The 25,189-nt window shown below is 35.9% G+C and overlaps 8 protein-coding genes and 2 long non-coding RNA genes across 11 annotated transcripts; 1 reads left to right on the plus strand and 9 right to left on the minus strand.

Moving 5' to 3' along the window:
- Positions 1 to 181: 181 nt before the first annotated feature.
- LOC9320606 (pectin acetylesterase 12) lies at positions 182 to 3,692 on the minus strand. The gene is made up of 12 exons (XM_002884494.2): positions 2,946 to 3,692; positions 2,426 to 2,508; positions 2,204 to 2,333; positions 2,033 to 2,106; positions 1,731 to 1,817; positions 1,524 to 1,648; positions 1,365 to 1,425; positions 1,206 to 1,259; positions 1,036 to 1,113; positions 829 to 934; positions 593 to 738; positions 182 to 500 (listed from the first exon to the last, which is right to left on the minus strand). Exons 1-12 carry the CDS (start codon positions 3,139 to 3,141, stop codon positions 393 to 395), a joined length of 1,248 nt encoding a protein of 415 aa, XP_002884540.1. The 5' UTR covers positions 3,142 to 3,692; the 3' UTR covers positions 182 to 392.
- Positions 3,693 to 5,277: 1,585 nt separating this feature from the next.
- On the minus strand, positions 5,278 to 6,476 carry LOC110230383. The gene is made up of 2 exons (XR_002333487.1): positions 5,855 to 6,476; positions 5,278 to 5,699 (listed from the first exon to the last, which is right to left on the minus strand). It is a non-coding gene; the product is annotated as an uncharacterized LOC110230383 (long non-coding RNA).
- A 567-nt stretch (positions 6,477 to 7,043) lies between these two features.
- Positions 7,044 to 8,376, minus strand: LOC9320607 (heavy metal-associated isoprenylated plant protein 43). The gene is made up of 3 exons (XM_021033109.1): positions 7,689 to 8,376; positions 7,540 to 7,615; positions 7,044 to 7,463 (listed from the first exon to the last, which is right to left on the minus strand). The coding sequence occupies exons 1-3, from the start codon at positions 7,698 to 7,700 to the stop codon at positions 7,171 to 7,173; spliced, it is 381 nt and encodes a 126-aa protein (XP_020888768.1). The 5' UTR covers positions 7,701 to 8,376; the 3' UTR covers positions 7,044 to 7,170.
- A 119-nt stretch (positions 8,377 to 8,495) lies between these two features.
- On the plus strand, positions 8,496 to 9,611 carry LOC9320608 (germin-like protein subfamily 2 member 3). The gene is made up of 2 exons (XM_002882395.2): positions 8,496 to 8,709; positions 8,852 to 9,611. Exons 1-2 carry the CDS (start codon positions 8,598 to 8,600, stop codon positions 9,397 to 9,399), a joined length of 660 nt encoding a protein of 219 aa, XP_002882441.1. The 5' UTR covers positions 8,496 to 8,597; the 3' UTR covers positions 9,400 to 9,611.
- Positions 9,612 to 10,261: 650 nt separating this feature from the next.
- Positions 10,262 to 11,016, minus strand: LOC9318509. Its single transcript, XM_002884496.2, has one exon. The coding sequence runs from the start codon at positions 10,828 to 10,830 to the stop codon at positions 10,468 to 10,470; it is 363 nt and encodes a 120-aa protein (XP_002884542.1). The 5' UTR covers positions 10,831 to 11,016; the 3' UTR covers positions 10,262 to 10,467.
- Positions 11,017 to 12,351: 1,335 nt separating this feature from the next.
- Positions 12,352 to 13,094, minus strand: LOC9320609. Its single transcript, XM_002884497.2, has one exon. It carries the CDS (start codon positions 12,855 to 12,857, stop codon positions 12,510 to 12,512), a length of 348 nt encoding a protein of 115 aa, XP_002884543.1. The 5' UTR covers positions 12,858 to 13,094; the 3' UTR covers positions 12,352 to 12,509.
- Positions 13,095 to 14,507: 1,413 nt separating this feature from the next.
- LOC9320610 lies at positions 14,508 to 15,188 on the minus strand. Its single transcript, XM_002884498.2, has one exon. It carries the CDS (start codon positions 14,989 to 14,991, stop codon positions 14,686 to 14,688), a length of 306 nt encoding a protein of 101 aa, XP_002884544.1. The 5' UTR covers positions 14,992 to 15,188; the 3' UTR covers positions 14,508 to 14,685.
- A 1,937-nt stretch (positions 15,189 to 17,125) lies between these two features.
- On the minus strand, positions 17,126 to 19,879 carry LOC9320611 (transmembrane protein 184A). Of its 2 annotated transcripts, none has more exons than XM_021032532.1 (8): positions 19,683 to 19,879; positions 19,421 to 19,518; positions 19,168 to 19,324; positions 18,993 to 19,066; positions 18,704 to 18,853; positions 18,103 to 18,388; positions 17,760 to 17,993; positions 17,126 to 17,669 (listed from the first exon to the last, which is right to left on the minus strand). In XM_021032532.1, exons 3-8 carry the CDS (start codon positions 19,321 to 19,323, stop codon positions 17,310 to 17,312), a joined length of 1,260 nt encoding a protein of 419 aa, XP_020888191.1. In that variant the 5' UTR covers position 19,324; positions 19,421 to 19,518; positions 19,683 to 19,879; the 3' UTR covers positions 17,126 to 17,309. The 2 variants fall into 2 exon arrangements, with proteins under 2 accessions (XP_020888191.1, XP_002884545.1); XM_002884499.2 differs by having other exon boundaries at positions 19,421 to 19,598.
- A 2,633-nt stretch (positions 19,880 to 22,512) lies between these two features.
- Positions 22,513 to 23,733, minus strand: LOC110229653. Its single transcript, XR_002333022.1, has 2 exons — positions 22,905 to 23,733; positions 22,513 to 22,872 (listed from the first exon to the last, which is right to left on the minus strand). It is a non-coding gene; the product is annotated as an uncharacterized LOC110229653 (long non-coding RNA).
- A 138-nt stretch (positions 23,734 to 23,871) lies between these two features.
- LOC9320612 (germin-like protein subfamily 1 member 7) lies at positions 23,872 to 25,059 on the minus strand. Its single transcript, XM_021031498.1, has 2 exons — positions 24,845 to 25,059; positions 23,872 to 24,675 (listed from the first exon to the last, which is right to left on the minus strand). The coding sequence occupies exons 1-2, from the start codon at positions 24,969 to 24,971 to the stop codon at positions 24,113 to 24,115; spliced, it is 690 nt and encodes a 229-aa protein (XP_020887157.1). The 5' UTR covers positions 24,972 to 25,059; the 3' UTR covers positions 23,872 to 24,112.
- Between the last annotated feature and the right edge of the window lie 130 nt (positions 25,060 to 25,189).

Consider the following 25,189-nt stretch of genomic DNA (forward strand, 5'->3'; position numbering starts at 1 on the left):
TACTCTTTTCACTTTCTCTATCTTTTTACTATTTTATTATTATTCTTATCCATTATCTGCTTTTGTTGGACACTTATGATTATATAAAAGAATTTGTTAGGCTGAATGAGAATTCTTTTGGGACCAATGTTGACATTTCTAATATTATTAGATCAACTACTAGCATTTGCAAAGAAAACAAAACAAAAGAAAGAGCATTTTTCTGTGATTGATTACATTTGAACTCTTTTTAAGCAAACTTTGTTTGTTTGTTTTTTTATTATGGTTTTCCAGGATACACTTAATCATATATACCAATGAGGCATTGGTTACTACCAAGGATACAAAATCTTTCCTTTTGAAAGAAAGAAAGGTATGTATATATGAGAGAAGAAAGAAACATAATCAATGAATCATCTGAACACCAAGTTGTGGCAGCTCTTGTCACACGGGTACGGGCAATCGACTAACTTCACTTCCGCTCTATCGAAATACCAATCTCCTACAGCTATTGCCACCGCCTACATATGTTCCACAGACAAAGTCAAGATCTGGAAACAGCTCCTGCTTGTGTTACTTTGTTTGTGTGGGAAAGATTTGAGTGAGATTTTACCTTTTTCCTGATGACGGGAGAATCATCGGCAAACCAAGTATCTTGCCTCTCGGTTTGGCAGTGAGCAAAGCAAGAGTTGATGAACAATCCATTCTGTCTAGACATTGAGAAGCCCCTAACTACTCTAAGCATCTGGTCCCTGAATCCTGTTCTCGGATAAAAGATTAAACGATTAGAGTGATACAATGATGCTTTAAAGGGTGAAGTCCACAAGTTTTTATGATCTATAGAACAACCTTGCAAGAATCTCAATTGTGCAGGAGTACATTTGCCATGGTTTAGTCTGCAGTCATGCCAAAATCCACTAGGATCAGCTGATGTTGGAGCTATACTGCTTTGAATCTGATTAGAAGCCATTAAGAGACTTGTCAGCCTAACCATCAACTTTTTTTTCTTTTCTTAAGAAGAAATGTGGCGGTTTCCAAAGAGAAAAAGAACATAACCTGCCATGTATCATATGCTGCGTTGACGATAAAAAGTGGAGTTTTCATCTGACTGATCAGATTTTGTGGGAAGAAACACTGTACATAAAGAGGAGTTATCAAATAAAAGACTTTCGAATGGTCCGGTTTGCAACAGCATCAGGATGAGAGAGAACAAAGGAAAAGATTACCGAGGTTGGATCGAGATGGTTTGTGCATATACGTGGAAGATTGTTCTTCACACTCTGTAAATGGTAAAATCTCAGAATTTGTCAAGAAGATTTCTTAAATTTCTTGTGCTCTTTAAATGTGAAGTAAGAAACTTTTAAGTGAAAAAAGAGGATTCCTACCTGCAATTCTACGACACCATTGTATAAGTTCCTGATTGTGCGGCCGCCTGAAACATCGGCTCTATGATTACAGAAACAAAGGAGTCAATAGCAGTTACTAAGGAAAGGGAAGATGAGCTAGCTTTAATATAATCTTTGAGTTGGGAGAAATAAACTAACGTGTCCAAGAACAAGCCTGCATCACTCAAGCACTTGACTTTGGTTGATCCAGGGAACAAGTTCCTAAACTCATCGCAGCGCAAGATTGCTGCTAAACCACCAGCAGAGCACCCAGAGAGAAGTGCCTGAAAGAATATAAACAGTTAACCATCTTGATCCTGCGCTATATAGAGATTAAGAGGCGAAAAGAAAGTTAAGTATCAAAACCTGGTTGGCATATCGCATTCCATTCGCCTTCAAATCATCTATTGCCGCTCTCCAGATGCGCTCTCCTCTAAACTGAAGCTGTGCAGCCTGAAAGTTATATATGCATTAGTTCACAGATGTTACACAAAGCCAAAAGCTGCTAAAGTCTACAAAACTGATATCAAAACAAGCGTTCTCTGTGGCTAATCGTGACGATTATAAACAACAGAGTTCCAAAGGCCTAGAAACTAGCAAGTTGTTCCAAATCACAACAATGGGTCACTTATGAACTCTATTAAATCAAAACAATTATTGATTCGAACCTGATTCTGGCCATCTCCACTGAAAGAAGCACCATCACAGTAACGAAGCTTAACTCTATTCCAGTTGAAGAAGTCTGCAAAAGACAAGCACATGACAATAAGAATCAGCGATTTTCAAAACTACATTACATTACTGACATGAACAAAACTTCAACAAAGATTGAGACAAACCAGGATTTTCTTGAGCTTTGTCACTCAGTATTCCTGTAAACTGAAGCTGTTTCTCCATATAATTAGAGGAACCACGTCGAGTCGTCTTCCGGTATACACAGGTCCTGATGTTGTTGCACCATCCTCCTCCCTGTTTCACATTTTCAGTAGCAAAAACATTAAACACCACCAATGAAGATTTAAACTAGTAACTTTCATCGACAAACAAATCATTCACTAAACCTCCAACTGAATGAGCCAGCTATTAGCTCCAGATCCATGTCCACGGTGCAAGTGATATCCAGGCAATGTTCCATCCAAACAAACTGTGAACAAAAACACACTATTACACAAACATGTAAAGGTCCAAACATATCTAAATTCAAACTTTTTTCTTTTTGTGTTTCTACCGACACAGAACATACACAGCTTCTAGTTCTAACTTTGTTTATCTGAGCTTAACTAGCATTAATTTTGTTTTATTTACATTTCTAAGCAATAAAACAGGAAAAAAAAAACAAAGTAATCTTGAAGAGTACATAACAATAAACGTAAAACACAAGTTAAATCAGGAATGGGACGGTAGAGACTATAGAGGAAACAAGCTGATGAGAAGAATGTAGTTGAAGTGAATAATAAATGAAGAAAGCAAAAGAAACCATTTTTGTACCCTTTTTTTATATTTTTGCTATCTGAAAAACTCACAAAAGTAAAAAAAGATAGGCATGTAGAGATCTAGTGACAGAAGCAGAGAGGAAAGTACCAGCTCCAGAATCAGCTCCTCTGATAAGGGTGAGGCCAACCATTAAAGGGTTTAGATTGGAGCTATATTTGGAGAATCCAAACTCTAATTCCTCAATGCGATCTATTTCTGTCACATTGAAATCTAAATATTCATATGCTTGAGTTCCCAGTATTATCCCAGCCACAACAAATCCTACTACCAAAAGCTTCTCCATTTTCTCTCACTCTCTCACTGGAAGGTGAAGAGTGAAAGCAAAAAAAAGAAAGAGATCAACAGATCTCTGTGACTGTGAGTGAGAGAGTTGAAGAAGAAAGGAACAAACTTTGTAGAAACGAATAGTGTGAATAAAATATTCAAGAAAGAAAAAAAGAATGGGCTTTTCTGGGCTAAACGAAGAAGAATAAGTGAAGAAGGAATTATTTTTATTAAAAAAAAGGGATTTTCTAAAAAAGTTTCATGGCTGGATTCACGGTTGGAGTTTTATTTAAAAAAAAAAAAATCAAACAACTCTATTCTCTTATTATGTGACAAAGACAGAAGAGACCATCTTTTTTGGTTTGCTAGATCTTAGTTCACACTTTAAAATGCTCAGTATCATCATCATCAAGTAAAGCAGACAAAAACAGATATAATTTGCACATGGAGAAAATGGGTCCATTGGATTTTATTTCTTATTGGCTCGATCCTGATTTTTCCATCTCTAGATTAGCAATTCGATTGGATTATTAAGCTGATCTGTAATTGTCAAACTTAATGATATATATATATATATATATATATATATTAGATCTATATGAATAAGCTGGTAAAATAAAAATATATTTCACCAATTATATTTTCCAACCGGTCCCCTCGTTGCTAAAAAAAAAAAAAAACACTATTCTTTTGTGTTGGTGAAAGAATAAAAACAAATTTCATTTAACGTCATGACTTAAGCATAACGAAGCCTTATGAATTAGTATGATCTTTCCACTTTGGGCAGAAGCATACGTGTGAAAGAAACAATATACTAGTGCTGATGATATAATGGGAAGTTGGGGAAAATCATAAACCCTTTGAGTTTGAGAGAAACAGAAACCACTTTGATATTTACGAGTGATGATTGTTATGTAACGTCTACGATACCTACACATATGCTAGCAATCATGTTTGAAACACGATATAACTGTTTTGATTTATTTCGACGCAATCATGTCAATTACACCAAATACTAGTTTAATGGAGATTTTAACTGGTTTAATGGGCATTTCCATCGGACAATTTTTGGGGTGTCTTCAAATTTTAGAAGAATAATAAAAAAAGAAAAATGGCAATTTATTTGGTGAACAGGAGATATACGCTGTCATACTGTGTCTATGGAGAGATATTTTTGCTGGTTTTAGACACCGTACGTGGCAAGATGTTAAAATAGTATTAGTTTTACAATAATTTATACTTAAGATATTTTTAATGAGTGTTACGAATGTGGATGCTCTTACGTTTTACTACTTAAAGTAGTTTCATCCCTTGTTTGAAAAATCGCTAGGCGTTAGTCGGGCGCTCGGCATGGGCCTAGCGATTAATCGGAAAATCGGATTAAAATCGGGGATTAATCGGGGATTAGTTTTAGGGTTATTTTAATATTTTTAAAATATATTAATCCAATATTGTAAAAATTTATGATTTTTATTACAAATTTATGATTTTTATTAAAATTTGAACACAAGTTATTGTAAAACATCACAAACTCTCCATTCAAATGATTGAATAACAAAAATAAAAAGTTTTTTTATACTTGCAATCTAAAAAATAATCGGGGTATATAAGATTAGGCGGAAAGTAATCGGATTAGGCGGAGAATAATCGGGTTACTGATTTTTTAGGGGATTAGTCATTAATCGAGGCGGATAGGGTGGGCCTAGCGATTAAGCGGGGAGTAATCGGGGCTAGGCGGGGATTTTTAGAACAGGGGTTTCATCTGTTATCTTTTTTTGGTTTTGGTTATAGCTCATGTTGATGGTCCATCAATGATGGATGTCGTATAGGAATTCACTCTACGAAATGTTTACAGTAAGTACGGGAAAACGATTTATTTCCCTACGAAAACTATCACATCATAATAGATAGAGCCCAATCTATGACCACGTGCTAGATGTTCCCGAAAAAATACTTGTCAACCTATATATCCCCAAATCGATAGTTCGAAACCTATTTCTCCATAGATCTAGGTTTAATCGGTTTATAAACAAAACCCGATAGAAAACTACCCTGAACCGATACTAAACCATTTATAGCAAACCAAAATAAAATAATTTAAAAACAAAATAAAAAAGGTTTATCCCCTTTCTTCGCCTTCTTCGTTCTTCCTCTCCTAATTCCAGAGTTTTTATTTTTTTAAAAAATAAAGAAATTGTAAACAATCTCCAGTGTGGTGTTATCCACATCTCTGTTTCTGCAAATACCATTAGTCACAATGTTGCAGATGACAACATTAGGTTTGAATCCCATGTTGGCCATTGAATCAAAGAGAGATACGACCTCCTGAAACTTATTTTCGTGACAAAACTCCTTGAGCAGTGAGCCAATCCAGCAAATCTCGGCAAAGAGCCGCCGAAGAAAGCCCTTCGCCGGTGACGCACACGCAATCGTGATGAGATCTATCTTCTCTTCATGACTCTTCTGGCGATTGGCGTTTCTTGAACTATCTGAATCTCTCTCCGTACTCTCAAAAGCTGATTTCACCTTGTCGAATTATAAGATTGGTATGCATCATTGCAAATACACATTCTTTGACTGAAAAATATCACAAAACAACAATCTAATTAGCCAAAATCAACATCTCAGTTATTAAATTTGGTTTATCGAATGCTCTCTCTTGTCCCCTCTACTTCTCATCTTAAAATCAATTGGAAACAAATTACAAAAACCAGAAAAGAATCAACGCGAACCATCAAGTTGATAATGGTGGATTCAACGAAGAATTCACAATCTTCAACAAAATCGCGAAGCATGCGATTTCAATGGGTGGGATGATGTGGGATAGACGAATAAAATTAAAGTCTATGGAGCTCTGATTATGAAGCAGATCAAAGCGGAGAGGAGGAATAAGAAGAAGAGGGGAACCACTGTGAAATAGATCTATAGCCATTAGCCACCATCATCGGAGACGACATTTCCGGAGCCGATATCACCAGAGCCACCATCACCGGAGACGACATCACCGTTCACCCTCATCGAAAGGGAGAAAGCCAAAGAAAGAAGAAAGCCATCGTATTTTTTTTCTTTGTACTTATTTATTCAATTAACTAATAATTTAATTGTATTTTGTTTAGATTAGGTTTACTCCGGTTTAGTGTCTTCGTTAGTTGGTTAAGCAAACAGTTAACCGAACAAAACCAATGTTTGTGGATAAATTAGGTGAAAACTATTATTCTGGGGATATATAGGTTTTGAACTATGAATTCGGGGAAATATAAGTTGAGAAGTATTTTTTCGGGGACATCTAGCACGTAGTCATAGATTGGGCTCTATCTGTTATGATATGATAGTTCTAGTGGGGAAATAGATCGTTTTCCCCAGTAAGTACAGATTTTAACTTAATATGTCCAACTAAACAAAATCATATTTTTTTTACTATCCTAAATAAAAAAGAGAGAGGGTCTGTCTATTCAGAGAAATGCAACAAAAATAAGAAAAGACCAAGTGTGCGTCGAAGAACGAGAAAAAATGGTCTTGGTCTCATGCACACCACCACATGTTGATCTTACGCCGTGGTCGTCCACTTGCCTCTTGTTTCTATATTTTGTATAGTTGTCCCTACTTTTCTAATGTTTTCCGTGAGAACCCCAATGTTTCAATATGTCCATTTTCTTGTTTTGCATAAGTTAATGGGCTCATGAAGTTAATGGGCCTAAGAGTGCTACGACCCAATAGCACCCGCTGTTGTTATCTTTTTAAAAGATATGGATCCCTTAACTTCTTAAGCTCTGTTCAGGTCAACATCTTCCGTGACAGCCTCTACTTTCTGCTTCACATTTTTATGGAAATTAATCAAAAATTTAGTCTTTTTGAACTTTCCTTTTCTTTAGCATGAAACTCATGCGACTTGTGTCAAACAAGCGACTAATTGAAAACAGGTGAGGGACAAACAACCGAGATTCTTATTTTGAGAAAAAAAAAGAAAAAAAAAAAGGATGAGAACATGATAAATTAGTATTGGCTAAATATAGGCTTAACATGAAGGCTATGGTACAAGATACAGGACTCAAAGAATGGTGCAGCCGCTTCCACTTTCATATGTAGTAACAGACACAACATCACAACTGTTGCAGTAAGGTGGCTTGCATACGTGCTTTGGTGGTTCAGGTGTTGGTGGAGGCTTTGGTTTCTCAGGCTCTGGAGGCTTTGGTGGCTCAGGAGGTTTTGGTGGTGGTCCAACGCTAATGATTACAGGTTTCTGTTTAATCTTCTTCAGTCTTGTTGCAACGCAGACCGGATCCATTGTCCCCACCACGGTGAGTATACTATTCCCATCATCTAATGAAATATGATTCACACCTGCATCGATCAATTCTCATGTTCAATATGATATGTTAAGAGCACAGATTCCTTAAAGAATTTTTCTGTTCATTACCTTCTATCTCTGTGACTGCTTCCATGATTGCGCTGTTGCATTTTCCGCAGTTTATATCTACCTTGATTTCAACTTTCTGCTCAAAACCATAACAAAAATTGAATCATTCGGTGTCGGATTTGAAAAGGAACTATTACTAGGATGTTTACCTTGACAGTCATGATGGATGATTAGCCAAAGGAAAAGAGAAATGGATTAGAGGAATTTTGGAGGAATGAAGAAGGCAGAGATGAAGTTATTAAAAAACATGTGAAGACAAACAGAGATGACAGATTGGAATAATGTTGAAGCAGTTGAGGTTGTGTTTGGTCTGTATTGGTAATTAAATAATCAAGAGATTGCAGTATCTACGTGCTTAGGTGCATGTTTTTGTATCATTGAATTAGAGGTTTTGGGAATTTGCTTAGTTGGTATTCAGCCACCATCTTATGGACTTACTTGGGACATTATTGAGGAAGGAATTTGTTTAATCTTGAAAATTTATGAATATATTTTGAAGTCCCATATTCTCTATATCTAATTTTGTACTTACTTGACCCCAAATGTTTTTTTATATTGTATATCTTATGATCATGCAAATGCATGGATAGAAATTCCATTTTGGTTCACCTCTAGCCGGTTTGAGGTTTTGGTTTTACTTGGATAGAAATTGATCCATGCCTTCCGGGTTTGGATCTAGCTGAACCAAACAAACCTCTTGAGTTCTATCTAACCAATAAACAACCAAAATCATCAATCATTTCGAGTTTGGTGATTATTAGAGTTCCAAGGTGTTTTTATTATGGTGAGTGTCATCCTATAACTATAGGCTAATTAATGTCTCCAACAAACAAAACCCTTTTTAAACACCAAATTTTAACCAACGATTAGATCACCTAAACCTAATTATGGCAAAAATTTAAAATTAACACACCTATGGCCCTCTCCATATTTATCTCTTCTCCATTGGTTTTCCATTGGTTAAATCTTCTTTGCATGGATATATAAATTGAGAAACAAGCTCAAAAGGATTTTCTCAAATTCATCAAACAACATTTCACAAACAACAACAATCAACAATGGCAACTTCCATGATCCATATATTCGTCACCTTCATGCTCGTGGCCGCCCACATGGCCATCGCCGATACAAACATGCTTCAAGATTTTTGTGTTGCTGATCTCTCCAACGGTATCACATCTCTCTATAACATTTACGTTCTGCTTGCATTTACATTTAGCAGAAATATAAATGCAAACGCAGATTTGGTGTTTGAAACAACCGAGACCAAATTTAAGTATTTTGTTGTCTACTTTTATCATGTTCTGATTAGGTGTGAAAGTCAACGGATACCCTTGCAAAGACCCAGCAAAAGTAACACCAGAAGACTTCTACTTCGTAGGCTTAGCCACTGCTGCAGCCACAGCCAACTCCACAATGGGCTCAGCTGTTACAGGAGCCAACGTTGAGAAAGTGCCTGGCCTCAACACTATGGGAGTCTCCATCTCTCGGATCGACTACGCACCTGGCGGACTTAACCCGCCACATCTTCACCCAAGAGCTTCCGAAGCCATCTTCGTCCTCGAAGGCCGTCTCTTCGTCGGCTTCTTAACCACTGCCGGGAAACTCATCTCCAAACACGTCAACAAAGGAGACGTTTTTGTTTTCCCCAAAGCTCTCCTCCATTTCCAGCAGAACCCTAACAACGCTCCGGCATCCGTTCTCGCTGCTTTCGATAGTCAGCTTCCCGGGACTCAAGTTGTTGGACCTTCTCTGTTTGGTGCTAACCCACCGATTCCTGATGACCTGCTTGCCAAGGCGTTCGGAGTTGGAGCACCAGAGATTCAGAAGATTAAGGGCAAATTCCCACCAAAGAAATAAATAGGTTTCAGACCAGAGAATTAATGTAATAATGATATACAATGATGAACATAAAAATGTAAACTTCTAAGCAAAAGCAAAAGCTTGTAACTTTTCTTTATTGTTGTAGATACTCTTTTGACAAATTTTGGTCCTACAATGAGACCAGTTTTCACATGTTTGAACAATCTCTAGAGTCTATATATCGTCGATTGTAATCGACAGTTCTTGAAGCATACCTTACTGCAAGAATCTCGGGTCCTCTGTTGTGCTTTCAATCCAATATACTCAATGGCCGAACTCTCCGCTGAGTTTAGAGGCAAACCATGTCTCAAAAAAGGACACAGGGGCATGCTATAACTCTGAAACATCAACCATAGAAAAGAACTATCCAAGTTCTTTCTTCATAATCACTCTGTGGTTAGAATCAAATTCAATACACAAATGGTGATCGGAGATCACCATTTGCATAATCAAAACTTAATAAGCATAACTAGCACAAGGGTTACGCGGCTTCAGAGAGATGCTTGAATCCATATAACAATTGCAAACTCACAACTACATCAGTGTCTCAGCAACATTCAAACTTTTAATAAACTCCAGTGCAAGGGTGATGATACAGGAAAGTGAACAAAACCATTGAAAATGGTTACCCTGGATGTGTTTAAAGGTAACAAGCACTTGACTATATAAACTTGGCTTTACTAGTAGATATTCAACACATGGAAACAGATATCAAACATTATCAATTAATGTTCGTTGAGTGTGATACTCTGAGATTCAATCAATGCTCAATTTCTGATCTTACAAATAGTATGGATAGTTTTGATAGAGAGAGTCATTGTCAGAGACATAAAGAACTATCATCTGGAACAACTGAAGAGAGACAGGAAAGACCCACAGATATTAATGATGAGCATAAGAGGATATACAAGATTGATTAACAATAATCACTCTGTGGCAATAACCAATTTCAATATTGTTCTGCACAAATCTTTAGTAACATTGATGATCACACTTGTGGATATTATCGTATTGATGAATTTTGAAAGAAGATCTATACAGAAGTGAAATCTATACTTGATGAACTTACAAACAGAGATGTGGATTAGAGTCCTTGGAGAAGAAATCATTGGTCTGTAGCAGAACCCTAAGCGTAAAGTTGACATCTTCAGGGTCAGGATTGGAAGAAGATGACCATTCCAATGAATTGGTAGGTTCAGTTCCACAAAAGCAAACTCTTTTCCAAAACCCAGAAGAAGCAGGAGATAAGGGTTTCCTTGTGATCTTAGATACGATTCGTTTCTTAGCTTTTGAGACGAAAGGGATCAAGAATCGATTCCCTTTAGCTTCCTTTTTCTTCTTCTTCTTCTTAATGGTGTTATCATTATCTCTCTCGTTATGTTCATTGTCTTCTTCAACCACCGTAACCTCAGGGTAACTCACAGGCATTAACCAGAATCAGTTTCTTCAAGATTTGGATAGAAAATTAGAGGAGGACCAAGTAGAAATCGATCTATCGGAATAATAATCAACGGTGACGAGACGCAGCCAAAGTCTGGACTCTACTTGATACGGTCTTTTTCACGCTTTCTGTTTCCAAACCTCGCTGGCTCTTTGTCACTCTCAAATTGATTTTTCGTGTTATCATATATCTTCATTAATTAATTTACTAATTAGACATGATTAGATTCATCATCACCGGGAGATGTGCCTTTAGTCAAGTGGTTAAGTCCATTTGACTCCGTCTTCCCCACCGGAGTTCGACTCCAGTAAGTCGCGTTACTCCGTAATAAGAATTGGCTATAGATCGGGCTTTGTCGATCCAAAGAAATAAAAAAAAAAAAAAGATTCGTCATCGCCTGTTTTAGTTCTATGAGTAAGCAGATATTCAACATATTGCTGTTTTGGTCCCTTAAACATTTACCTTTACGTATACTGCTAATTAAACATTTACCAATTGAAGCCTTAATGTTTGTTTGACGTTTAATATGTTTTTTTTTCCCAAGTGAACAAGTATCATTTAGCATTAGAATCCAAAAATATTAATTTAAAACACCAAAACCAGGGTATCTGTGTTTAGCGTTTGTGAGTACGTAAATATCATACGCTAAATTCAAATATTCTACCGTTTAAAAGTTTAAAACAAGGGAATCAACAAAGCTTTCAATAGTTTGAGTTGCGTTCAAAGGCTCTATAAAACATTTTTTGCGTTCAAACAATTAGTTGTTAAGCCAATTAGACACAACATATAAAACATTCTCCCACTCATCACCTTTGGTTTTACATTCTCTCATTTTTCTGCCTCCATCTTAGCTTTTTCCAAGTCCCTCCTTGACTCACATTGTCATATATATATATATATGCTTTTATATCAAATTATAAACCTAGAAAACACTATTGCTAATATACTTCTCTATACTGATGTGATTCAAATAGTATGTATCAATCGAAAAAACATGATTAAAATTTTGTGTTTTCTCGCAATATAGATACCTCACAATCTTGGTAAGGTTATCATGTTCTTTTGCTGTTTCACGCCGCACCACATCTTCCTTAATTTGTACCAATCTCCTCATATATAGTATTTTCTAGCTTTTCAAAATATTGCAAAATTGGGCTTTCACAAATCATTCATACATGAGGACTTGAAACGCCGATTTTTTCCTTCCTTTATGTACCACGAAGTTAGTTCCTTTATAACATGGTTGCAACAAAAGAAGTTAGTTGTTTCTTTTTTGTACTGACATGTTTCTAGTGTTTCTTTAAACCCTTTCTTTATTGTCTGACCAAGTCTTATCTTTATTTGTGACAAGACTTATGATTGTCACAAATCATCACATCCTATTTTGTTAAGTTCGAATCTTCTGTAAAGTTATGTGTCCTTTATGACTGCAAATCTTCTTCTTAAAACTGTATTTGATCAAGAGTGATAAGGATTTTAATAGAATCACTCAACAACTTGCTATGAACTATGGAAGAGAAAAATATCTTGAACTCTGTTCATATAATCCTCCAAATTGTAATTTGGGAAAACATCGTATGTATCACGTATGTAATGCAATCATTGGGTTTACATTTCTATGCATGTTTCATTATTTTTTGAGTAATCAGAATAAGATGTCTTCTCACTAACGGAATCCACCTCTTGAATTCAGCAGACCAGGGAAACCCCAATGAGAAGAGAAAACAAGATTAGGATATAAACCTTCTTTGTTCATCTGATTTGTGATGCGCATATAAATGTTAAAGATCCTTGTGGGCAAAGCTAATGCCTTAAGAACCAGCTTCCTTGACCGATTTACTCTGAACCCTTTTGCTCGAATCTCGTTCTTCTTCCCCAAGTTCTGTCTTTTGGCCGACGACCTCGTTGTTGTTGTTGTCGTGGGTGGTGTTGTTGTCAATTTCTCCTGTTGATCAGTTAGCTTCTTGTACCGATATGATTGTCTCCACCGGTACTTGCCTACAACCTGCAACATCTCGGTCTCTTTTAAAGATTTTTGTTGTTGTTGTTGTTGTTGTTTTAGGACAATACAAAGTCACTGTCTAATGAAGGTTAAGAATGAAACAAAGAGATATGAAACTAGGAAAAGAAAAAACAGAGGAGGGTCATATAAAAAGAAGTGTTTTTGCTTCAAAAGATAAGGAGAAGAACAGTATGATGATGATTGTGAGGGAAGTGGCTTAAGGCATGTGTTTATAAAGAGACAGAGAGAGTAAGAAAGATTCTTAAAGCACATGATTTTATTCTTTATTTTTCATTTAAAACCCAAAAAATATCCAAAATCTGTTAAAATGGGCAGCTCTTGTTTAACCACATAAGCAGATGCTCTGTATATGGACCTACGCGGTTAAGGCTGTGATTGTGATGCTGCTATATAAGAAGACAAATCCTTTTGTGTTTTGGAGTGATATGTGATTCATTAAGTTTTAGTTAGCATATTGGGCAAACCCAAATTTACGATGGAGTTTTGCGGAAATGGGAAATAATAATCATCTTCCATTTTTAGTTGAGTTTCAAATGCTAACTTAAAATCCGGATAAGAGAAATTGCATGCCCCATTTTGAAACAAGATGATATGATGTCAAAAGAGAAGAAAGACAAGATTATATATTTCAACCTTTTGCATGTGACTATTATTTGCTAGTTTTGTTACGTGGAACAAAGGGAATTCCGGTTTTGTTTTCAAATGATAATAACGCATTTACCAAAGATTTTAATTTAATGCTCACTTTTACTTTAGCTAAAAGGGAAATGAGGGGAAGATACGAGGAGATATCTCAAATGATTGGAATTTGGAAGTCTCTCTAATTAACTAATTTTAAGAGAGTTAGAGTTAGTTGAGAAGAGTATTTCTTCTAAAATCTGAATGATTTTGGGGCAATCCCTGACCCAATGTGACAATAACAAAGGAGAGAAGAAGAATAATAAGAAAAAGAAGAGACAAAGGTCCAAAAATATTTGTAAATCACGTAGTCGACAATGATTGGATTGGTGACGAGGAATAAGTTGGTTGCTATTTTTATCCCCATTATTGGTTTCTAACAATATAAATATATATATATGTGTATATATATTTCAACACAACTATGTATCCGCTTTAGCTAACCACTTTCGGTCTGATTTCCTGATTTTTCCCAACTTATATAAGTTTCATCAACGGACATAAAAGAAAATCTATCTATGTTCCTACTCGATTTTGTTTTTAGTTCTAACAAAAAGATATATCAAGATTTGTTAGCCAACTTTTTTTTGGCTTCAACTCCAAAGAAAGCCAAATGCGTGAGAGAAACGTGCTTCTGATGCGCGTGGGACTTATCAGTTCAAGGATACAGGTCCACTGAAAACTAAATGGACCCACCTAGGCCCAGAAGAGGCCCAATATAAGATTTATCATCTTTTAAAAAATGGAACAAAATTGGTAAGAAAAGCAGACTCGCTTACGAAAACGTATCACTGACTTGTTGGGGAAGAGGACACGAGAAAAGAGGAAGCTGACTCGTTTACGTTATTGTGTAATGACTATGATTCACAAATTAATTAATTGATATAAAAATACCAACATTAATTGAATCTGACGATAGGTTCACATTTCGTGCATGATCTTTCGTATCCTAAAGTCTCTTTCTAAATCACAAAACAAAAATCTTGATTATCTTTCTAAAGTCGAAAATTCGATCACAATCCTTAAACATAACAAGATTATTAAGTGAATTAAACAACATGAATCTTAATTTTATTAAGCACGCAGCTAACTATGCACACACATCAACGAAGAAACAGAGACAAGAAGTCAAAGAGAAACCCTAGTAGAAACAGTAGGAAGAGGGTTTGTTTGGATGAAGGAGACGAAAGAAACGTCTGCGGCGGTAGAAAAACGCCGTTTTGAAACGTGACCAAACGACGCGTTTCAGTCTTCTAGCAGATTTCAACCTCATCCAAACAACTTTCTTCGCCACTCTCTTCACGGATATCTTGATCTTCTCTGTTAAACTCTGTTTCCTTGAGAATTGGTAGCTCTTAAGGAATAGTTGTCTCTTCTCCACGTATCCTCCTCCATATCCATAGCTATAGTAACCGTTGTTGCTCTGCCAAACGCCGTTGCTGCTCATCGGAACTGTGATTTTAGAAGAAAGTAAAGAATTGTATATTAAAAAGGGTTCTTGCAGTAGATTCCGGTGATGGCTAATTTGGTTAACTTGCAAACACTAAAACACTTCGCAGCCGCCGCCAAATCCGCCGTAGCTACAACGAATAGGGTCTGTGATTTGGATATATCTCAATCGTGTTTTCAAGTGCTTCACGTTGTTGCTTTAAATATTTGTTGGCTTGGCTTTGCCTTTTGACGTACTACTACTCTCTCTGCTTTTGCTTTTAATGGAGTCTCTCTCTCTTTTTTTTACTAAAATAAAAAAAAGTGTCTCGTCAAATCAAATACACTATATCTAGGTAAGACTTTAATCTAACTTCCCAACAAGTAAAAATATCAATTGAGAAAGTTCAATGTTCACGTTCTGCTTATACTAATATGTAGATTAAAATATTTACGTAATACGTATGGCGACTGTTTTTGTTTTCATTTTAAAATAATGGACTAGCAATTTAGTCTGAATTTTGTTTGATTTTCAGGAATATGATTTTAAAAATGATGTGGAGTGACATAATGATTGTGACATTTTTCAAAAGATGAATGTTTCTGGTTTATTGTTATGCTTTGTTGCTGGGGTCTTGGGTTTATTTCTATTTTTAATTTACCAAATTGTGTAAGCACGACAAAAGAAACAATTTTTGGTTGTACACTACTACAATTAATACAATGTTTGCATAAATATCACACAAACAGAAATATTTTATTATTCGCAGTCTGAAAGGAACATAAAAGGAGATAGCCTAACTAACAGCTCCAAACTCTTCAATACGCATAGCTCCAAACTCTATCTAACTCTTTCTAATTCCACACCAAATGATTCAGAGTTTTTTAGATTGTGTAACCAATATGCCATATTCATTCTAATATTATGGGTTTTGTGCAAAAAAACCCTCGAAGTAGCCAATTTTTGCAAGAAAACCCTCCATCTCAAATAAATGCAAGTCAATACCACCATCTCAAAAGTCACCCGCAATATAGCCCTCGCGTGTATCGATGACGTGACAGCCGTTAACTCTGTTCCAAAACGTCACGACGAGTGAACTTTTGTGCAAAAAAACCCTCAAAGTAGTCAAGTTTTGCAAGAAAACCCTCAAAGTAGCCAAATTTAGTGCAAAAAACCCTCAAAGTAGCCAAGGTTTGTTTTGAAAAAACGATTGTTGGAGAATTCGATTGTACAGGGAAGCAAAGGAAACAATATGGTAATAATCGATTTTGATATCTTCATAAATTTCTGATCATTGGCATGATCAAAGTAAGACATGGTGGAGCCATTTATAGGAGAAGGAAAAATCTAGGGTTTAACAAAAGAATTCTGTAAAATTTACATAAGTTTTCTGTAAAACCAGAAAATCTTCTGTAAAAGCCCAAATTCGTCGCAAAAGAGACAAAATATTTTGTAAGGCTCAGAGCCTCGAAAAACGTGCAAGCCACGAAATCAACTTCTGTAAGACTCAGAGCTTCGAAAAACGTGCAAGCCACGAAATCAACTTCTGTAAGACTCAGAGCCTCGAAAAACGTGCCCGGCACGGAATCACCTTCTGTAAGGCTCAGAGCCTCGACAAAACATATATTACTTCTCTAAAAATCATAGCTAACTCTTGCGTATATTTCGTATTCTCGTTCACTCGAATTCCATCTCTGTAATCACGGAAGCACGATTATCGTTAATAAGAGAAATATCTCTGTTCGCTCCCAAAAACTCGTAATTATTTATTATTGCAACTTCGGTACGAACAATAGGGTGGATAGATTTACATACAACAATTTTTATTTTTGGGTATTATAGGTAAACCCGAACCCGTACCCGAATTTTAAAATACCCAAAAGGTTTTTTTTGCAAAAATTGGTTTAATGAAGGGTTTTTTTGCAATTTGGCTACTTCGAGGGTTTTTTTGCACAAAACCCACTGACGGAGTTAACGGCTGCCACGTCATCGATACACGCGAGGGCTATATTGCGGGTGACTTTTGAGATGGCGGTATTGACTTGCATTTATTTGAGATGGAGGGTTTTCTTGCAAAAATTGGTTACTTCGAGGGTTTTTTTGCACAAAACCCTAATATTATCTACAAACCAAATATTGTGGAACAAGCAAAAACAAGAAAGAGGCTGCGCTAAGTAAACAAATACCAGTGGAAGACTCATAAGAACAACAAGATAACACATACAAAGAAAAAAAAAACATATCTCTCCATCTTCCTGCTTAACAACACACTTGAGAGATTCCTAAATCTAACACTTTTGTTACTGTTAATGGTGGATTCTACATCATTTTACCCACTATTTAGGTCCTCCACTTATATTTGCAAAAGGTACCTTGCTTGGGTAGCTCGATATATCGATGTCAATTAGCGACATGTCATACATTGTGGAAACCGAGTCTGAGGCATCTACCAGCAAGGAAGATTTCATGCTCTCAGGGCGTGCAGGATCACCAGAGGTTTTGGGTGTGCTTGTTTCTGAAGATTGACTAGAGACCGAAACACCATCTATCTTGTTTCCAAACATGTGTTTGTTCTTTCTGACAGCATCCATTTCCTGACCAGTTGGCACAAATGTTCGTGCTCGGTACTTCCTTGTCCCTTCCTCACCACCATCATTATGATTATAGAGCACATAATCGTGATATGTTGGGGCAAACTGCAAGAACCGCAAACCCATCATCATCATTGCACCAAAAGGACTTAGATTAGTCATTTCAATATATGTGTTATACAACGAATCGTTTACCTGGTGAACAGTATCATGGTAGAAATCATTTAGCATAAGAGCATGTGCCAGACTTCCTGAGAAACTGCGAGCTCCTCCAACATTGGCCTCTGCATATTCCTTGTACGGAAATGCATAGAAATGAGCAGCTGCAGCAATAAGCATTTCCACACATATTATAAAATTTTGGAAGAGCGCTGCTTCTTCTTCATCCCTTATAAATCCAGATTTAGCAAAAAGGAAAACTAGAACACCCTGTTACACAGGTACGCCAGACAGAAGGAATGTGTTAAATATTTGTGGAGAATAGCAAAAGGTAGAAGTTAATGCCAAAACTCGATAGCAAGCGAGTAAGACAAATTACCTGCCAATAGGTTAGAAAGACGACAGACTTTATAATCACAAATTTTGGGACTGGATTGAATGGCTGAAGCAGATCTTTGCATGCCACATAAAAGAGGACCAGCGCGTACAAAGCTACTGTGTATGATATTGTATAGATGATGGTAAGATAGAGATAGGATTGGTCAGGGCTGAAATTTCCATCCTTGTATTTCCCTTTTGCATAAAGCACAAGTGTGACAGCAACTAGGATTGGCTTTAGAATAACAAATTGCAAACAACCTTGCTTGCACCGTCGAATAAAACGCCTTCATCAAAAGATAATCGGGTATGAGCTAACAAATGTTAAGCTAAGACAGTGGCCATAAACCCCATAAATGAGATTCAAACAGAAATCATGATGATGATAATAATATATGTGGACAGAAAAACATCTAATGCTTCTGATAACCCACAGAGTGCATGCAACCAAATGATTGAAAAACAGTCATCTATAAATCCTGGTTTTATCAAGTATTTAAGAAGTTTACAGATGTAGTGAAAAATCGTAGGAGATATCAAAGAAATATGCAAATGCCACCAATATAAGAAGAGAGAATGTAGGTTCTATTTTGCAAACTAACCCGTCTAATGGTAGTGGAGGGAAGCAACATGTCATGAGATGCCACGATGGCTTCAGAGATCGACCAGTTAAACTTATAACTACTGAACCTGGGCCTCCAACCCATGCCAAACACAGCGATAGAAAATTATAAATCACCCATGCTTCATAACTGTAACAGAAAAAGATTACAAAGCCTTAACCATCAGGTTAAAAGTATTCTCTCAAGAGTCAATGAGAAGTTAGTATAGTAGGTCGAGTAAGTACATCCCATGTTACACTAGCATATATGAAAAATCAGAAAGACTTACACTTCACGGATAGAGTTAAAATATATAGAGCTCTTGGGCAAAACGAGAGCCAAGAATGACATCAAGGCATAGACCTGTCATGCCAATAACATGTTAGCTGGAGAGAATTCAACATGAAAATGGAGTTCACAGATCAGGATAGACAAACAGAAGAAAGCTACTACTTACTACTCACCGGGACCATGAAGACGATGCGCACAATATATCTCTGATAAATGGGTTCCGTATAGTTCAATAGGTGCTTGTAGATATGAAACAAAGCCAAAGCAATGGCTCCGACAGTGCATAGAAATGCTACGATAATGAGGTAAATGGGTAGCAAATCCGCCATTCTGCAAAAAGAATGGAGACAAAAGTAGACATTTCGTAAGTACGTTCTGATCAAACTTGTAACAAAGGAAATGCGAAAATGAGCTAAAGGTAAGAACCGAAAGATCTGGAGAAGAGCTAGTTCCCTCCTAAATTCTCCGGGAGGTGTCAAGATGCTGGTGGACTAAGGATTGAAGCTTAAAGAGGAGAACAAACCCTAAAGATCCCAATCGAATTTCACGATTCAAACCTCGATTAGCTTTCAGCAAGTGAATAAAAGGGGATTTTGGGAACGATCTGAAAGTAATTCAAACCAAATCACCAAGAGAGAGTAATTCAAACGAAATCAACCCTTGAAAGGGGAAAAAGACTCTTTCTTACACGCAATGAGAAAGCAACACAGAGAGAATCCCAGACACAGATCAAAATTGAAATCGGAAAAACCCTCCCACTGAAATCAACGGCTCCCCGGATTATTCTGATCGGGGGTTCTAAGCTTTTTCCTGATATGAAATTCAAAATTCCTCAGTGGATAAAGCAAAGCAGAGTCGAGAAGAAGAAGAAAACGCGGAGGTTAAGGAATATCTTTAATGTTTAATTAAATTATGATTATCTGAAAAATTAGCTAATACATGTAAATCCATTAATATCGTTTAATAGACCAATTTTCATATTATGGTCATTTTAACCATTAATTTTACATGTGGCAATTTTAAACATGAACAAAACGTTGATTAACCGTTTAAACTATGTGAATTCGTTGACCAGACCAAAATAAATATGACGTTATTAGTCATGACGTTATCAGTCATGACATTATCAGTCGTTAACAGAACCTCTAACACCGTTAACGGGAGTTAACGACTCTGTTAGTTTTCCCAAAATTACGTCGTTTTGATCATAATCGAAAAATGTCGTTTAATAGTCCAACTTTCGAATTGTGGTCATTTTAAATACCTACTTTACATGTGGTCATTTTAAACATGAACAAAACGTTGACCAACCGTTTGCCACATGAGAATTCGTTGATCAGGCCAAAACAAACATGTCGTTATTAGTCGTTAATAGAACCTCTAACCTCCGTTAGCACCGTTAATGATTATGTTAGTGCCCCAAACGACATCATTTTAGACTTAATCGAAACTTCAAATCTGGATTTATTCCCAAATCAAAAAATCAAATCCCTAATTTTAACCCTAAACGAAATCCCTAATTCTCTTCCAAAATCTTCAATTTTTCTTCCCAAATGCCATTAATTAGAAACAAATGAGTTATTTCTTACCAAATCACTTGAAGATTTGGGAAAAGGAATTAAAGATTTAGGAGAGAATTAGGAATTTCGTTTAGGGTTAGAATTAGGGTTTGATTATTTTTTTATTTGGAGATAAATCTTGATTTGAAGTTTCGATTGTTCCCAAAACGACGTTTGGATTTTTTTAAAGTGAGTTTAAGTGTTAAATCTATATTACGTGAAAACATTGCTGAATTTCGAACACCAAAGCTTACGGACCAACAAAGGACAAGATGCCTGGGCGCGGTTGATTTTCGACGTTTTTAAAATTTAACACTTAAACTAATTTTTAAAAAGTAATAGTGAAATTAACATGGTTTTAGTTAAAAAAAATTTTAAGTTTAAGTGTTAAATTTGTTTTAAATTATAGTTAAAATCATTATTAATTTTTAAAAATGAGTTTAAGTGTTAAATCTATATTACGTGGAAACATTGCCAACTTCGAACAGCAAAGCTTACGGACCAACTAAGAACAGGATGCCTAGGCGCGGTTAGTTTTCGACGTTTTTAAAATTGAACACTTAAATTAAATTTTAAAAAGTAATAGTGAAATTAACGTGGTTTTAGTTAAAAAAATTTAATTATTTTTTATTAAAGTTTAAGTGTTAAATTTGTTATAAATTTTAGCTAAAATCATTATTAATATTTAAAAATGAGTTTAAGTGTTAAATCTATATTACGTGAAAATCTGCCGAACTTCGAACACCAAAGCTTACGGACGAACTAAGGACAGGATGCCTAGGCGCAGTTAGTTTTCGACGTTTTTAAAATTGAACACTTAAACTAATTTTTAAAAGTTATAGTGAAATTAATATAGTTTTAGTTAAAAATTATTAATATTTTTTAAAAGTTTGAGTGTTTAAATTGTTTTAAATTTTAGTAAAATCATTATTATTTTTAAGAAATCAAAATTATTATGATTTATTATTAAGAAAGAAAAAAGGTAAGAAAGAAAACATACCTGGTGATTGTGAAATCCTTAGGAGTCGTCATCGTGGTTGTTCTAAAACTTCTTCACATAGCACCAATTCTCAAGACAAACGACGACTAATGCGAACAGCGAACCTCTCTTGGCTATATTCCTCGTAGTCTGCGGTGAAAGCTGCATCTCTTCCGGGATTCGAAGATCTTTATGCACGCCAGGGCAATCCTGCGGATATATCATAAAGGAAAAAAGTAAGACTTTGTAGTGACAGATTCATGGAGATCAAATCCAAACAAGCAAACAACAGAAATCGGATTAAGGAGAGCTCTTAACCGCTGTGGAGATCGGTCGAAGAATGAACAACCTCAGGTTTCTCCGGCGAATGAGATAGTTATTCGTTTTTGGTCCTCTTTTGTGTTACCACGCCGATCAATCTAACAACTCTTAAGGATCATGTTGCAGAGATCATCATCATCATCGGGCTTTGACTTCTTCAATGTCCACTAGTTGGATCATCATAAGAAGAAGAAGAAGAAGAGAGAGTTATGATTTTTGTCTCTCAAGGAAGAAATAGAAGAAGCAAAGTGTTAATTAGGTCAATGTTGTTATATATTCAATAGAGCCGTTGGATGCAGTTATGTTTCCTTTTTTTAATACAAATAGAAAAAGGAAATTGCTTTTCTTTCTTTCAATGGGCTTTATTTCCTTTTCTTTTTTATTTCGATGGTTTTTTTTTTTGGTTTCATCAATATAATGATACGATGGAGATATTTATTCTCTGCTGATGGTCTATTTTGTTTTTTTGTATAAGGTATGCAGAGAAGAAGCAAAAAGGAAAATACTTTTTTGGTGATTAAAAATGCAGATAGATATGATGTTGGTTCCTCCAAAAATGCATAACCAGTTTATAAAGCATAGCCCAGCAGAGATTCTGTGAATTTTGATTGATACAAATTTCTCTTCTTGCACAATGAAACGATATTATTATGTTATGTCACAAAGCTTCAAACATATTGTATCAAAAACGTTACAACATAAATACACAAGTGAACATAACGCCGTTTGAAACCAAAACTAGTGGTTTCTTCTTCTACTTTACAGTGTGTTTGAATCCAAGTATTTGTTTTCTATCTTCCACCAGATAATTCTATGGCATCTTCATTATTAATGGAATCAAATCTCCTCTGCAACCTCTGAAACTCTTCTTGTCTCGTCACTTCAAGATTCTGCCATTCTTCCCATCTCTCTGCAAGCCCTTCTCCTCCTAATAATCCATGTTCATATCTTGTTCTCTAGAATTAATAATCGATGACATAATGAAAAACGAAAACAGAGCAAGAACCCAAGTCAAAGACCTTTTACCAAAAAAAAAACCCAAGTCAAAGACTTGTCTAATGGTCATCATAGTTGAATGCTAGCTCCAATATCTGCTCATATTCATCCGCAAACTGAACATGGATCCCTTCTTTCAAATTGTTCATCAAAGTGATCACTTCTTTTTGTTTTGTTTATGTGAGTAAATCTGCTGAGTTTAATAAAGGTGAAGAATCAACTCGTTGCTATAGAAAATCTTTTTATTATATAGAAATGTATGTACATGTCATTCCATACAGAAAATTTAGAACAAAAAAAAAAAGCTTGGTGTAATGTTTGTTAGGAACATATGATCAAGCCTTCAGTTCCCACAATCCATTCTAAATTGTACAACTTATTACCATATATTCATTCTGACTAATGAGAAACTAAAATGTATAAGTTTGCCAAAGTGAGAGATGCTTCCTGATGCATCTATACCTTGAGTATGTTTGTACAGAGAGACAAGACGGCAGATGGAGGATTTCTATAAAACTCTAATGGTTGATTGATCTAATTAACATCAGTCCAAATACTTGCCTTAAGCATAGCGGTTGAAGGGAGAGAGATGTACCAGGAGGAATTTTCATGACCAGCATTGTCGGCTCTACTACCTTTGTGTTAAAACAGTAGTTGGTCTCGGAGTTAAAGCAGAGCTTTCTTCATGGGAAAGGTAAGTTGAGTATTGTTTGTGCAGTCTACTTGGTAGATAGATATTAGTAGCAAGATGTGGTAGAAGCAGCAGTGATATAGTATGTCTTTGCTTTACTCTTAAGCTTGGGTCCTTACCTTATGATCCCTGATGCATAACTTAGTACTCAACCGCTTTGTCAAGGGAGGATTCTTATTTTAAGAAGTTAAGAACAAATTAGCTAGCTGCAGAAATCGGGAAAGCTCATTGATCTTAGAGAAATTTTGTATATGTTGGTAGAGACTAGTTTTTATGTAACACTCTATTTAATTAGGAACAAAGGAACAGATTCAAATGAAAATTTAAAATGTCATATTGAAAATGAGGATGTTGAGTCGTCTTCACTTAATAGAAGGAAAAACGACCTAACTTTATATTTAGAGATTGGTTTCATGCTTTTACACTTGTACTTATTATCAAACTATAAAAGACACATCTCTTTTTTTTCATCCTTTTTTTACAGTCTTAATTGTTTTATTTTAGTTCTCACACACTATAATACAATATTTTCTTCATGTTTTGGTACATTTTCCCGTCATTCTCTTAACTTGTTAATAATGACGATCATAATTGGAAGAAAACCTTGCCTCGAGATATCTAACCACGTTCACATCCAGCTGAAACGCTTTAGCTAAAATCTCCGGCGTAATCAAAGGCTTCGATCCAAAAACCGCGTCTGCGATTGTTATCGTACCTGGATTTTGGCTACCAAGACCAGCAAACGCAACTGCGTTCGTCCTCCCAACGTTCACTTGAAAATGTATCATCCCTATGGGAAACACAAATACGTCTCCCGGGTAAAGAACCTTTGAGAACAATCTGTTGTTGTCTTGGTTCGATGTCACAAACCCGACTAAGAGCGTTCCTTCGACAACCACGAGGATCTCGGTGGCTCGTGGGTGCGTGTGTGGTGGGTTTTGACCTCCCGGGGCAAAGTCAATTCGGACAAGAGACACACCGAGTGTGTTGAGTCCAGGGATTTTGTCAACGTTAGCGTTTGTAACGTTGGAGCCAACGCGGTTTATAGTGTTTCCGGCAATGTTTAGTCCAGAAGTAAAAAAGTCTTCAGCTTTCACGTATTTTGGGTCTTTGCAGAATTTTCCATTCACGAAAACTGAAAAATAGATTAAAATCGTACACTGTATTAAGTGTAGAGTTATTGATGTTATGTAAAATAAACGAACACTTCATTTTCTAGTTAGATAATTTCTAACTAATGTTAAAGAGTAAATAGTTTCTTATAATTAGTACGATATTAAGGAACCATATTAAGGAGAGATTACCGCCATTAGCGTCATCGACGGCAACACAAAAGTCTTGAAGAGGACTTGGGTCATAACAAGATACAAATGAAGATGCTAAAGCCAACAAGATGGCTTTCGCTGCAAGGAAGCGAAGAAAGCCTTCCATTTATTATTATTTTCCTTCTTGTATTTACTATTTCCTATGTGTGTATTTTTTTCTTTTCTTTATATCTCTAGCTTTGTGGTAAGGATTTGAGAAATATTGCACGCTAATGATGCACTATATATAGCACAATAAATCATCGTAGTTATACTTTTTTTTTTTTTGATAATGGGAGTTTTATTAAACTAAGAGTCGTACGAAATTTTAGTGGTTGCATCTCA

This window comes from Arabidopsis lyrata (genome assembly GCF_000004255.2).
Source record: "Arabidopsis lyrata subsp. lyrata unplaced genomic scaffold ARALYscaffold_3, whole genome shotgun sequence".
Classification (NCBI taxonomy): Eukaryota; Viridiplantae; Streptophyta; class Magnoliopsida; order Brassicales; family Brassicaceae; genus Arabidopsis; species Arabidopsis lyrata.